General features: G+C 41.4%; 1 protein-coding gene across 3 annotated transcripts in view; it reads left to right on the top strand.

Moving 5' to 3' along the window:
* Positions 1-14238, top strand: part of TRAPPC8 (trafficking protein particle complex subunit 8) — a 111812-nt gene that overhangs the window by 46590 nt on the left and 50984 nt on the right. For all 3 annotated transcript variants that reach the window (XM_056521780.1, XM_056521779.1, XM_056521781.1), the window contains 5 exons: positions 2243-2343; positions 2668-2773; positions 4939-5070; positions 6029-6253; positions 13271-13379. In XM_056521780.1, coding sequence (XP_056377755.1) covers positions 2243-2343; positions 2668-2773; positions 4939-5070; positions 6029-6253; positions 13271-13379 — 673 coding nt within the window. The remainder of the gene's footprint in view (positions 1-2242; positions 2344-2667; positions 2774-4938; positions 5071-6028; positions 6254-13270; positions 13380-14238) is intronic.

The following is a 14238-nucleotide window of genomic DNA, read 5'->3' as shown; positions in this document are numbered from 1 at the left end:
CTTCACCGGGGGCGCCTCTTCTCCGCGCTTCCGGCCCGGAATAGAGCCGTTGCCTTAACAACGACGCATCTGCGTCGTTGTCAAGGCAACGTGACTATTCTGAGGCCGGGCCCGAAGCGCTTAGAAGAGGCCTCCCCGGTGAAGATAGCAGCCCGGACCACCTCCTCACCGGACCACCTCCTTACCGGACAGCCCTGCAGGACCGGACCAGCGCCGAGCGGAGGTGAGTACTCAGAACTAAAGGGGGTGAGAGGGGGCTGGATGATGTTGAAGGCCGCAGTGGTCTTCAACCTGCGGACCTCCGGAGGTTTCAAAACTACAACTCCCAGCAAGCCCGGACAGCCGATGGCTACCCTGGCTTGCTGGGAGTTGTAGTTTTGAAACCTCTGGAAGTCCGCAGGTTGAAGACCACTGCGGGTGGGGGAGTTCACTCGAGTATAAGCCGAGGGGGGTGTTTTCAGCACGAAAAATCGTGCTGAAAAACTCGGCTTATACTCGAGTATATACGGTAAGCAAATATGGTATCAATAAAAAGTACAGATCACGGCGCAAAAAATTAGCCCTCATACCGCCGCTTATACGGAAAAATGAATAAGTTATAGGTCTTCAAAATAGGGGGATTTTAAATATACTAATTTGGTTAAAAAGTTTGCGTTTTTTTTTTTTTAAGCACAACAGTAATAGAAAAGTATGTTATCATGGGCATCATTTTAATCGTATTGACCCAAAGAATAAAGAACACATGTCATTTTTACCGGAAATTGTACGGCGTGAAAACAAAACCTTCCAAAATTAGCAAAAAGTGCGCTTTTCTTTTTAATCTCGCCACACAAATAGTATTTTTTTGGTTGCGCCGTACATTTTATGATAAAGTGAGTGATGGCATTACAACGGACAACTGGTCGTGCAAAAAACAAGCCCTCATACTAGTCTGTGGATGAAAATATTAAAGAGTTATGATTTTTTGAAGGCAAGGAGGAAAAAACTGAAACGTAAAAATTAAATTGTCTACGTCCTTAAGGCCCCTAAACATTTTATCCCTATCCAACAGGATGGGGTATAAGGTGTCTAATCCCGAGGAGCCTGGCCCCCGGCCCCCGTAGTCTCCGAGCCAGCACTGCAGCGTTCTGAACACAGCTATGTACTAGCCTTCACGTCTTCTCCTATAGATATGAATGGAGGGGGCGTGACCGCTGTGGCCGCACTTCATCCGACCTTCACTTCTTAAAAAGTACCGGTCACCAAATAAACTTTTCTAAACTAACTCAGGCTATGTTCCCTAACTACTCCTAATACCCCTCCTACCCTTAAAAAAAAAAAATTCAGAGCTTTAAAAAGCTCCATATCCTACCTGTATTCTTTCTCACGGAGTGCAATCTCCCAGCAGGAGAAAGTGGGCGTTTCCCAGCAGGCATGATATCCCTGAAGCCTTCTGGGGAACCTCTTCTGCCCTCCTGAATAGACCTCAAGCTCTGTGCATGTTTCCTTGAGGCTCTATGCATGTTTCAGAGAGGCTCTATGCATGTTTCAGTGAGGCTCTGTGCATGTTTCAGTGAGGCTCTGTGCATGTTTCAGTGAGGCTCTATGCAGCTTTCAGTGAGGCTCTATGCAGCTTTCAGTGAGGCTTTATACATGTTCCAGTGAGGCTTTATGCAGCTTTCAGTGAGGCTCTATGCAGATTTCAGTGAGGCTTTATACATGTTTCAGTGAGGCACTTTGTAGCTTTCAGTGAGGCTCTGTGCAGGTTTCAGGGAGGCTCTTTGTAGCTTTCAGTGAGGCTCTGTGCAGCTGTCAATCAAGCTCAGTGCTTAGAAGCACTTCCTGAGTTTGGTCTCCTGCCAGGCCGGGAGGAGATCAATATCACTGTATTAATTGTGGCAGGGAACAGAACAGAACCCCACCTAGTGTCCGTTGTTTCTATTACAGTTTAAACATATTTATGCTGATAATTTTAAAAGCAAGTGAATGGGAAAGTGTCTGCTAATTACCCAAGGAACACTACATTAAAAGTTTTATTTTGTGACCGCTACTCTTTAAATGTTGATAGCCTATGTAAGGCCAAATCGCAGCCGTTTAGGAAGTCTGTCATTCAGATCTTTAATAATTATAACAAATCTGGAGATTATTTCTAATGGTCTGCTCTGGTACTTGAAACATATTCATTCTCACAATCCGTCTTTACGTTGAATGAAGTTTCTCAGTGCTTTAGATTAATTTAACTGTGCGCTACTTTCCTTTTCAGGAAATGGCTGCGGTATCTGCTTTTCTGCAACCTGGTGCTCCCAGGCCGTATCCAGCCCACTACATGGACACTGCTATACAGACATACAGGGATATATGCAAGTGAGTGACTGTCTCTCTGCAGGGCCTTTATTTATTTATTTATTTATTTATTTTAATTGCAGATAATTATCTTATTGCTGCAACAATTACTTGTGAAATTATTGGCCTTGCAGTAATTTTTCAGACCCGTTCTCCTTTTTCATTTTATGTTGCAGAATGTTCTCTTCTTCTTCTTTCAATTTTAGCACTAAGCTGCAAAATAACAAAAAGCGAAATGGTCAAAAATTTCCTGTATATTATGCAGTTCAGCTGAGACAGAGCAGGCTAAAATGACTAGCTTCTCCATCAGTCTTTTCTTCAATTTCATATTTTATTTTTCTCTAGGAATATGGTTCTGGCAGAAAGGTGTGTCCTCTTGAGTGCTGAAATATTAAAAAGTCAGGGTAAATATTCAGAATCTGCTGGCCTTTTGATCCGTCTTACAAGCGAGGTGAGTACATTTATTTCCTTTATAGTTGAGCTCAATATTTCCATAGTTAATGAAAACAATTAATGCAAAAGATCTATAAAACACACTGCAACTTCTCCTTGAAATTGTCAGTGCTGGCAGTAGCTATTACTGCTTAATGTATTTGAATTCTGCATTTAATTTAATATTAAAACCCTTGGTAATCACCAATATGTCTTTTTTCCCTAGTCACTAAGGGGGCTTAGAGTAGGTCACTGTCATTTAACAGTGTTTTAGTCTAAACCCGGACCAGGTGTCCCATGCCAGGGGCAGTGGGCTGTCCAATGACAGGCAATTTCCTACCAGCCGGTGATTATGGGTTTCCGTGGCAGCCAATATCCATATGAAGACCCCCATTTTTTTTTTACTGGAATAAATTAGAAAAAACTATTACTATATCAATAATGACCTTAAAGGGGTACTCCGGTGGAAAACTTTTTTTTTAAACCAACTGGTGCCAGAAAGTTAAACAAATTTGTAAATTACTTCTATTAAAAAATCTTTACCCTTCCAGTACTTTTTAGCAGCTATATGCTACAAAGGAAATTCTTTTTCTTTTGTCTTGTCCACAGTGCTCTCTGCTGACACCTGATGCCTGTATCAGGAACTGTCCAGAGCAGAAGAAGATCCCCATAGCAAACCTATACTGCTCTGGACAGTTCCTGATACAGGCATCAGGTGTCAGCAGAGAGCACCGTGGTGAGGACAAAAAGTAAATTCAAGAAAGAAAAAAATTTCCTCTGTAGCATACAGCTGCTAAAAACTACTGGAAGGGTAAAGATTTTTTGATAGAAGTAATTTACAAATCTGTTTAACTTTCTGGCATCAGTTCTTTTAAAGAAAAATGTTTGGGCAAAGGTAGTCAATAATTAAAGAAAATATATACAGTGCATTCAGAAAGTCTACAGATCCTTTAACATTTCTCAGTTATCATCCATCATTCTGTATTCAGCATCCCAAAATGACAAAGCAAAAGCTTATTGTTAGAAGTTTTAGCAAATTTATCAAAAAAGGTAAACTTATTATTAGTTTTATACTTAATAGTATTCAGACCCTTTACTCAGTGTTTTGTTAAAGGACCTTTGTCAGAGATGACAGCCTCCAGTCTGTGTCTACCAGGGGAAACACCTGGATTTGGGGATTTTCTCTGGAGATCCTCCCAAGCTCTGTCATGTTAGATAGGGATTGTCGTGGAGACAATTTGAAGTCTCTCCTGTGAAGATCCATTAGGTTCAAATCTGGGCTATAGCTGGACCACTCAAGGACATTCACAGAGTAGTCCCTAAGCCACTCCTGTGTTGTTTTATTGTCTTGTTGGAAGGTAAACTTTTGGCCTAGTCTGAGGTCCAATGCACACTCTCAGGTTTTCATTAAAGAAGCACTCCAGGTTTTTTCTTTTGTTCGCCCATATCATTCGCAATTACCATCATTAGTCCTACAGTGCCATTGTTTTACTCCAGCATGCCTGCATCCATATGTGTCATTACAAAAACCCTGGCATGAAAACAAGATTATGGCTCCTGAAATGTAGCTGAAGTTAAATTATTTTGTTGTTATAGCCCAAAATAGGCTGGTCACTAAGTAAAAGCACCATCCTTATTCTAAACTAATGTTTTCATTCTTAAATAAAAACTGACTATGGATGGTAAATACACAAGGTCAGTTTTCCATGTCAAAAAAATTGTACATTATAGGCACTTGTGGATATAGTTTGCTATAGTATTGTAGATTTTCATTGTGTCATTGCATGGGTCATTTCATTTCTTTTAGTTATAAACTTTTTTTTTTTTTTACGAGTTTGGACTTGATATATTGGACTGCAATGATTCAGTATTGTAATGTATTATGTCAGGACCTAATAGAAGTACAATGATAGCAGACTTGAGGTTCTCCATTAGGCCCCTGACTAAAATGGTAATGCCTCAGCACCCCACAAATGTGACGTGTGAAGCATGCTTCCTCTTTATAAATGCCAAAGGTACTATTGACTTGTAATATACTTTAGTCCCTCTTCTTCGGATGACACCATCCATTGTCCTGTAAATGGGCAGTTGCTGATGTCACCAAGGAGTTAAGAAATGTAATTAATTGTAGGAGTTAATTGCAATGATAACCTTTTGTATTTCTTCCTTTGATCTTGAGCACAGGATTCAGATCTCCGGAGTGCACTTCTTCTTGAGCAAGCTGCCCACTGCTTTATCAACATGAAGAGTCCTATGGTGCGGAAGTTTGCTTTCCACATGATACTGGCAGGCCATCGTTTTAGTAAAGCAGGTCAGGTGAGTGCATGAAAGACATGAACAAACCTTTGAAATGTGTTGTAAACCAAATCCAAGAGTTTCTAAAGCATCATTTCTCTTTACTAGTACTGGGCAAATGATACTTTTCACAAGCTCATATTCAAAGATATTTCATTATGTGCAATTTCCTAATATTGTCTGTTTCAGAATTTGAGAGCAAGGTAGCTTCAAGAGAATGTAAACCTTTGTGGCAACATTTAGATCTATAAAATCTGTTTACAGCACAGGCTGGTGAAAAAAGTCTGCGAGATGTTGACAGCCCTTAAATTTTTAAGCAAGCAGGAAGCTTTGAAAAAAATAAATGTAACTGTGTCAAAATAATGCAATGCGTGTTTATTTACTTACTTATTTATTTATTTATTTATTTTAAAGAATAAACTAAATTTGATATCACTGTCATTTTACTGACCCGTAAAGTTAACAGGTCAGTTGCACTGCACAATGAATGTAAAAATTACCCAAATCATTAGGGAATTTGTTCTTTAATTCGTCCATAAGTTTTATTTTGGTTTCGGCATGACCTCAACTCTTTTGATGCAAAATTATGTTGCCTTATAGAAGGCATAGAGTAAAAAAATAAAATAAAAATAGAATGCATTATTAATGGGTTAAAAATGGCCCAGCATCTGGTTGCTAAAATGTAAGGTGGAATAGTTTTAAGGGGAAATGCCCACCTGTCATCCCAGTCTGTGGCCCACCAGTCAACCAGTAAAATGTACTAGACTCTTCAGCCACTTCTGTTTTAGATAACTAGGTTAGTGTGACGACTACTAAAATAGGCTAGCAAAAGTCAAGCTGTAATGTCTATTACAGGAAACAGCATCTTATTGTGCATTTATAGACATTTGTTCAACATTGCAGAAAAGTCTTCTTTTCTTTCATGTACCTTATTTTTCTATGTTTTCTAATGTTTTGTTGTATTATTCCTTATGCCCAGAAAAAACATGCCCTAAGATGTTATTGCCAGGCAATGCAAGTGTACAAAGGAAAAGGCTGGTCACTAGCAGAAGACCACATTAACTTTACTATTGGCCGTCAGTCTGTTACTTTGCGGCAGCTGGACAATGCTGTATCGGCTTTCAGGCATATATTGATCAATGACAGCAAACAACCAGCGTCACAACAAGGAACATTTCTCCGAGAGTATCTCTATGTTTATAAGGTAAATCTTCACTATACAAAGCATTCATGAAAAAAAGTGAACAAAGCTACACAAAACATACAAAACTATCACTTTCTGCAAAAAGAAACTGACTTGGGGATCTACTAGGGCTTCTTTAATGGAACAAAAAAATCTAATATTCAATCTTTACAGTACCAAATAACAAATCTTTTAAATGTGTGCAGTGGTGTTGTTCAAATTTAACTAGGTTAACATCTAAATGTAGTCTGTATTTCTCGGTCGCTTCATTGGGGACACAGGAACCATGAGTATATGCTGCTGACACTAGGGAAAAAAAAGTTTGGCTCTTCCTCAACCGGATTTACCCACCCACTGGCACCAGTTTTAGCTTAGTGTCAGTAGGAAGCAGACACAGATCTGGAGTTCTCCACACCCGGTCTTTTCTTTTTGTATACTAGTTGTGTATAGTTTGCCCCATTTCTTCCTTTTACAGGTGACCAGGATGATAGGGATGGCATAGTCTCCCTGATCTCCCACATGCAACAAAGGGGTAGAGTGCGTAACAAAGTGCATATTTGTCCCCTTATCACCAACTGCCAGCACAATCCAGAGCAACCTCAACTTGCTAAAGACATTGGGGTAAATGTGCAGCAGCCCCCTCCTCCCTCCTTTTCCCCATCCTCTGTTGATCCCTCTCCCATTTGGGGTCTCTGCTATTCCTACACAGGTACCCCCAGACACCATCTCTATGTTGGAGATGCGGAGAACAAATTGGAACTCTACTACACATTTGGTGGAAATGCCCCTGTATTATTCTGTTTTGGAAGAAAGTTTATGAATTTCTTTATTCCATATTGCTTGAGGATCTCCCTTGGCGGACACTGCCTCCCTTAAGGACCTTATTGACAGGTGAAATGAGACTATGTCAAAGTCTGCCTATGTGCCAGCCGGTTCTGCTCTGCTTCCAGCCTTTGCCTCTACATGGCTCACTCAGGCACTTTCTGCCTGGGCAACAAAACTTTGCCAGGGGACCGTGTCTGTAGCTTCTCCAGATGACTTGGCAGATATTGCTCAATAGAACTCTAATGCAGGTGACGATCTTTGCACTGCATCTCTTTCTTCATGACAAGGCTGCTCTCAGGAAGCCCTCCTTCTAATCAGTGTGTGCTCCATTAAAGGAAAAATATGCATTGGGTGGCTGCACACTAATATAAATATGAAAAAATCCAAAAAGGAAGTTGTAAGGAAGCCGCACTCCACGATATTCTTGCCAGGAAAATAGCAATATTGAAGTGTCTTCCAAGGAGGCAAACAGGAGTCTGATGAGCGGGGAACTAGTGACATAGGTCTCAGGTGCGGGGGGGTACCACTAGACGACGACTAGTTTCACGTCACAGAGGTGCTTCTTCCGATCTGTAGTGGTATTAGTGCTTATATAAAGGTGAATGATTAGTATAAAAATAATACAAAAACCAATATCCAATAAATACACCTAGTGATTTAAAAACATAAGCAAACACTACCATATGTCAAGAAGACGAAACTACAAGAAATATATATATAGTACAGACCAAAAGTTTGGACACACCTTCACAAAATTGTAGATTCACACTGAAGGCATCAAAACTATGAATTAACACATGTGGAATTATAGACATAACAAAAAAAGTGTGAAACAACTGAAAATATGTCATATTCTAGGTTCTTCAAAGTAGCCACCTTTTGCTTTGATTACTGCTTTGCACACTCTTGGCATTCTCTTGATGAGCTTCAAGAGGTAGTCACCTGAAATGGTCTTCCAACAGTCTTGAAGGAGTTCCCAGAGATGCTTAGCACTTGTTGGCCCTTTTGTCTTCATTGGGTTCAGGTCTGGTGACTGTGGCCAAGTCATCTGGCGCAGCACCCCATCACTCTCCTTCTTGGTCAAATAGCCCTTACACAGCCTGGAGGTGTATTTGGGGTCATTGTCCTGTTGAAAAATAAATGATGGTCCAACTAAACGCAAACCGGATGGAATAGCATGCCGCTGCAAGATGCTGTGGTAGCCATGCTGGTTCAGTATGCCTTCAATTTTGAATAAATCCCCAACAGTGTCACCAGCAAAGCACCCCCACACATCACACCTCCTCCTCCATGCTTCACGGTGGGAACCAGGCATGTAGAGTCCATCCGTTTACTTTTTCTGCGTTGCACAAAGACACGGTGGTTGGAACCAAAGATCTCAAATTTGGACTCATCAGACCAAAGCACAGATTTCCACTGGTCTAATGTCCATTCCTTGTGTTCTTTAGCCCAAACAAGTCTCTTCTGCTTGTTGCCTGTCCTTAGCAGTGGTTTCCTAGCAGATATTCTACCATGAAGGCCTGATTCACAAAGTCTCCTCTTAACAGTTGTTCTAGAGATGTGTCTGCTGCTAGAACTCTGTGTGGCATTGACCTGGTCTCTAATCTGAGATGCTGTTAACCTGCGATTTCTGAGGCTGGTGACTCAGATGAACTTATCCTCCGCAGCAGAGGTGACTCTTGGTCTTCCTTTCCTGGAGCGGTCCACATGTGAGACAGTTTCTTTGTAGCTCTTGATGGTTTTTGTGACTGCACTTGGCGACACTTTCCAGCTAGAATATGACATATTTTCAGTTGTTTCACACTTTTTTGTTATGTCTATATTTCCACATGTGTTAATTCATAGTTTTGATGCCTTCAGTGTGAATCTACAATTTTCAAAACTTTTGGTCTGTGTGTAAATGTGTGTGTGTGTGTATATATATATATATATATATATGCGATTTCAAAGGAAAGCGGAGAGGTCATTCCTTTCATTTAACCCTAACTGGCCCAATGCTTGTAAGTGCATGATCCAAAAAGCCTCTCTACGGAGCAAATAGGTATGCCGATCCTTTCCTTGTGGAACACTTTCTATTCACTTGAGGTCGCTGATATTGTTCTTATGATATTCTCTCATATGTGTAATGAAACATCCGGCGCTCTTGCTGGTCTGGAGCGAGTAGAGGTGTTCACGTCTGCGTGTACATAATTTTCTTTTTGTTTTTCCAACGTAAAAAAATTTACAGGAACAAGTCACTAGTACACAACATAATTCGTTTGACATAAGATAAACTGGTTCATGAAAATGTTTACACCTCCTAAAATAAAATAGCGTTTTGCCAAATTCCAACTACCAAACGAGGATGCCGCAGACAAGGTCTGCATTCACCACTCCTGCCTGCCAGGATTCCGTTACAGCTAGCCGTACACAGTGCCGTGCCACCTAGCAGCAGGAGAAGTCAGCATCCCACTGCAGTACGTGGAGCCAGCGCACTGTAAGGACACCACTAGCGACAATCTGCAACAGGCACTCTGTACATACAGGCCGGGTGCAGCCTGTGGCAAACTGTATTGCATACCCTCCGCTAAAGGCCACATCCCGATAACCGGACAGTGTGCAAGTATACTATAACTTTCGCATCATCCAGCGCTCACATCGCAACTCTGCTTAGTTTAGTGGCACTGGCACACCGGATTATTATTTGGAATTTTTTGCATAGACTACATCATTGGATCTAATCATATGTGTCTATAAGAATCTATAACTGAAACGCAATACAAAGGTGGCATACAGTGAAAATGTAATTGCTCTAATGATTTTTACTAATTGCTCTAATGATTTTTACAAATACTGGCATTGGTACCATGTTTTAATGTTATTTTAACTAATTTTACTGGATCTGTAGCAAGGGCCCTGCACAGATACCAGACTAAGTGTATATTATTGATATTTATTTAATAAATCACATATTTTATTAAAATTTAAACCCGCTACATCTTATTTCTCTGCATTTCCATAATTGAAAGGTTACATTTTAATAAGTAAGAAGTTTACACCTTGAGGTCTGAATTCCCTCTTTTTTGGTTATTAGTGTGTGCTCCGTGCTGAGACATTTTTCTCCGGTTATCTCCTGGAAGGTGGCATTTCTCATCACAAATCCTATCAATCCGACAAGTCTCTAAACTGACTGCTTTTTTTTTTTTACCTCTCTTCATTCCTTATTCTTTACCAGGACAAGGTTGTCCTTCACCCTTTTTCCGTTTTCCCCCCAGAAGGTTGTTTCTTATTTTCAACTGAATGAGGACATTGTGCTCGGTCCTTTCTGCCCTGCCCCCTTCCATCCTCTGAAGTGTTCTGTCCACATATTGAATGTTGTGTGTGCCAAATGTGCTTATCTCTCCCTTATTTCTATTATGTATCTACTTTTTGTTATCCTGGAAAGATGACGTAAAGGCCTTCTGGCCTATAAGGCAACCATTTCTCATTGGATCCGATCTGCCATTTCGAAGGCCAACCGCTGAAAAGGGAAGGTTCCTTCCTTTCGGGTCACAGCCCACTCCACGCTGTCTTTGGAAGCTATTCAGAGTTTTTTTTCTGATGTTCTTCGGAAAACTTTGGGTGGGTATATGGGCTGAGCAGGAGCCAACTTTTTTTTCTTAGTGGCAGCAGCATATACCCATAATACCTGTGTACCCTAATGAAGGCTACAAGAAAAAATGTTTAGTGAGTACAAGAAATCCTGTGGTTCTTGTGTTTGGATTGCTTTACTTTGGAGTTTAGCCCCCTTCCAACATTAAAAAATGCAAAAAATAAATATGTGTATATATATATATATATATATATATATATATATATATATATATACACATATAGAAACACATACCCTTTTTCAAAGAGTTTCTAGTTGCAAAGTTAGAATAGTCCATAATGTACAGTTAGGTGGGGGTATGACAGCTAATTCAACATTCCCCTTTGTTTCCTGGAAGAGCTTCATACTTTTTGTAGTGCCTGCATCTGGTATTAAAGCTCACTGCAACTCTATCCCCTTCAAGTGAATGAGACTGTTCTGCAATACCAAGAGCATCCACAACGAAAAATAGGAAGCTATTCTTTCTGATTTATAATTAAGGGGCAGGCTCCTTCACTCAGCTGGTTGTCAGGGATGCTGAGACTTAGACCGACATTGATCTAATATTGATAAAATATTCAAAGGATAGGCCATCACTTCTGCAGAGTTGGGAGGCTCTATGGGGAGTTAAACACACATAACTGTTATAGTGTTGTCCGGACCACAACAGCAGTGAAAATATTGTAGACGTATAGTATACAAATCAAACTTGTTTTTCTATGTATGGGACTTGTGCCTCCCCATCATGGGATAATGATTTGTTGTTGTCATGTTTAAAGGAGTTTTCCAGTATCCACAGAATGAGGATAAATAGCTGATTATAGGGGATCTGATCTTTGGATCCCCCACGATGTCCTCAATGGGACCCCGGCTCTTAACCTGTTCAGGATGTAGGGCGTATGGATACGTCTGTGGGAATTCCAGTCCCCGCCGGTCGGGGACCGGACTGGAATGCCTGCTGAAATCATTCAGAAGGCATCCCGACACATCGCCAAGGGGGGGTCCTGAGTCGGCGATCGCAGGAAATCGCATGTCAATTCAGACATGCGATTTTCTGCTATTCCGGGCTGAACGGGTCTCTGGTGACCCGATCGCCCGGAAAATAGGGATGATCGGAGCTGTCAGTATCAGCCCCGATCATCCTAAGGGATAGGAGCGAGGTTGCAATGGTTCCACCCCCTCCTATCCCCTGCCATTAGTCAGCAATGAGTACTGACCAATGGCTGTTGAAAACGGGGGGTTGCCATGGAAACCCCCCGCCCTGCCTACCCCTGGCAAAACGGGGGGAGAAAATGGCAGCCGGTACCTGTGAAGAAGATGCGGTGGGGACCGGCAATCATCTGTGGAATCAGCGGCGCAGGTAGGGAGGCAACGGCATGGAGCATCAAGGAAGGTGGCAGTAAAGTGATCTTTACTGCTGCCTTCCTAGTGGTTGCCAAACTGCAACTACCAGCATGCCCAGACAGCCAAAGGAGTTGTAGTTTTGCAACATCTGGATGGTCACAGTTTGGAGAGCACTATTACAGTGGTGCCCAAACGGTAGCCGTCCAGATGTTGCAAAACTAGAACTCTCAGCATGCCTAGACTGCCCAGGCAGGCTGGGAGTTGTAGTTCTGTAACATCTGTCCCTTCAGATTTAGCAATTTTCATGAAAATGTTGAAAATTGCTGCTCTACTTTGAAGCCCTCTAAGGTTTTCAAAAAGTAAAAATTTGTCCATTTTATGATGCCAACATAAAGTAGAGGATATATTGTATTTGTGAATCTCAGATTTATTAATGCATAAAGTGACAGTGGTCAGAATTGCAAAAAATGGCTCCGTCCTTAAGGTGAAAATGAGCTGCGTCCTTAAGGGGTTAAGCCTCTTTCACACTATAAAATGAATCCGTTAAAAGATCCGTTATAATAGTCCGCTAAGAAAGTTTTAAAAACAGATGTTAAACGTCCGCTACAAAATTCCGTTCAAGTCTATGGGATTTTTTGATTATTGATTTTGATTATTTGATTATGACCAGTTATAGCCCGTCATGAATAACGGACGTTAGTTGTGACGGAAGAAAAAACGGCACATGCACTCATTTTTCTTCCCTCACAAGAGACGGGTAAATTAACGGCCGTTATTTTTAACATTGAAGTCTATGGCAAACGGATGAGCCTTTATGTCATCCGTTTGCACCTGGTTTATAATATCGGTTATTATTTCTGAGCATGCTCAGAAGAGGTGACATCAGTAGACTCCTGCAGTGCTGAGGGACTACTACTACCACTCCCATCATGGAACAGACTTGTTGGAAACTGTACTACCATATTGGAAACTGTACTGTGTTTCATTGTACAGATTGTTATTGTCTTTTGATTCTGCAAAAACTTTCCTCAGGAACCTGATATGAAAAACAAATTTCCCAATGAAAGCTCAATAAAAGAGCATGTGACTGTGCAGTAATTACAACGGCATAAGAAATGCTTGTAGCTTTACAATGTGTTTTTGTGTTTTTATTGCCGTTTTCTTCCCCTGTATGTGAACATATCTTTTCAGTTGCTGTTATATGTTAATATCTTGTTGGATTCTAATATTAATGACGCATATTCTATCTTTTGCTTCAGAATGTGTGTCAGCAGTCTCCAGATAGTCCCATTCCTCAGCTACCGTTACCATATATCAATAGTTCCGAGACCCGCGTCTTTTTTGGTCATGATAGACGGCCAGCTGAAGGTTAGTAACATTTGTCATTAAAGCTTCACGTTGTATCAGGTCACAAAAGAAGCAACTCCCTTCATACAATCCATTACATGGTCATTCACTCTTTATTTTCACACCTAACCTCCCAGACAGTGTATCCTCGTCAGGTCAGGTCCCTGGTTAAGGGCATGACTGTTTCACTTTAATGGGGTACTCCGGCCCTAAGACATCTTATCCCCTATCCGCCGCTGGGGACCCCCGCAATCTTGTATTCGGCACTCACCTCTTTGAGCTGCACGCTGCGCTGCCAGCTCATAAACTGCCGGGTGCTGACCACGGGGCCGGAGTATCGTGACGTCACAACTCAGCCCCCTGTGTGATGTCATGCCCCGCCCCCGCTATGCAAGTTTATGGGAGGGGGCTTGATGGAGGGTGGGTGCCGAATACAAGATTGCAGGGGGACCCCGGCGGTCAGACATCTTATCCCTTATCCTTTGGATAGGGGATAAGATGTCTTAGGGCCAGAGTACCCCTTTAATGATCTGTTTAATCTGGTCACATGAGAACTCTTTCGTTTTACCCAATTGCAAGACAAATACTTTACCCTTAGACAAGCGGCGCACTTGTACCAAAACCTCTCTTTTTCATAAATTTAACCCAGCCTATCCAGATGTTTGCAGGAGTACCGGCTCACCTCGAAGTTCCCTTATTGCACATTACGGGAATGCGCTAATATTGTCCCTTACTGGTACATGGTATGCTCCCAGATTGTGGATGTCCATGGCAGCACTCCTTCTATGCATCCTCTACAGCTATACCTTAATGTCCCTGTTAAAGGACTTGCTAAGAGTGCTCGCTTTGGCAGCACATATACTAAAAAATTGTAACGATA

This window comes from Hyla sarda, chromosome 5 (genome assembly GCF_029499605.1).
Source record: "Hyla sarda isolate aHylSar1 chromosome 5, aHylSar1.hap1, whole genome shotgun sequence".
Classification (NCBI taxonomy): Eukaryota; Metazoa; Chordata; class Amphibia; order Anura; family Hylidae; genus Hyla; species Hyla sarda.
This window is presented reverse-complemented; position numbering and strand designations above follow the sequence as displayed.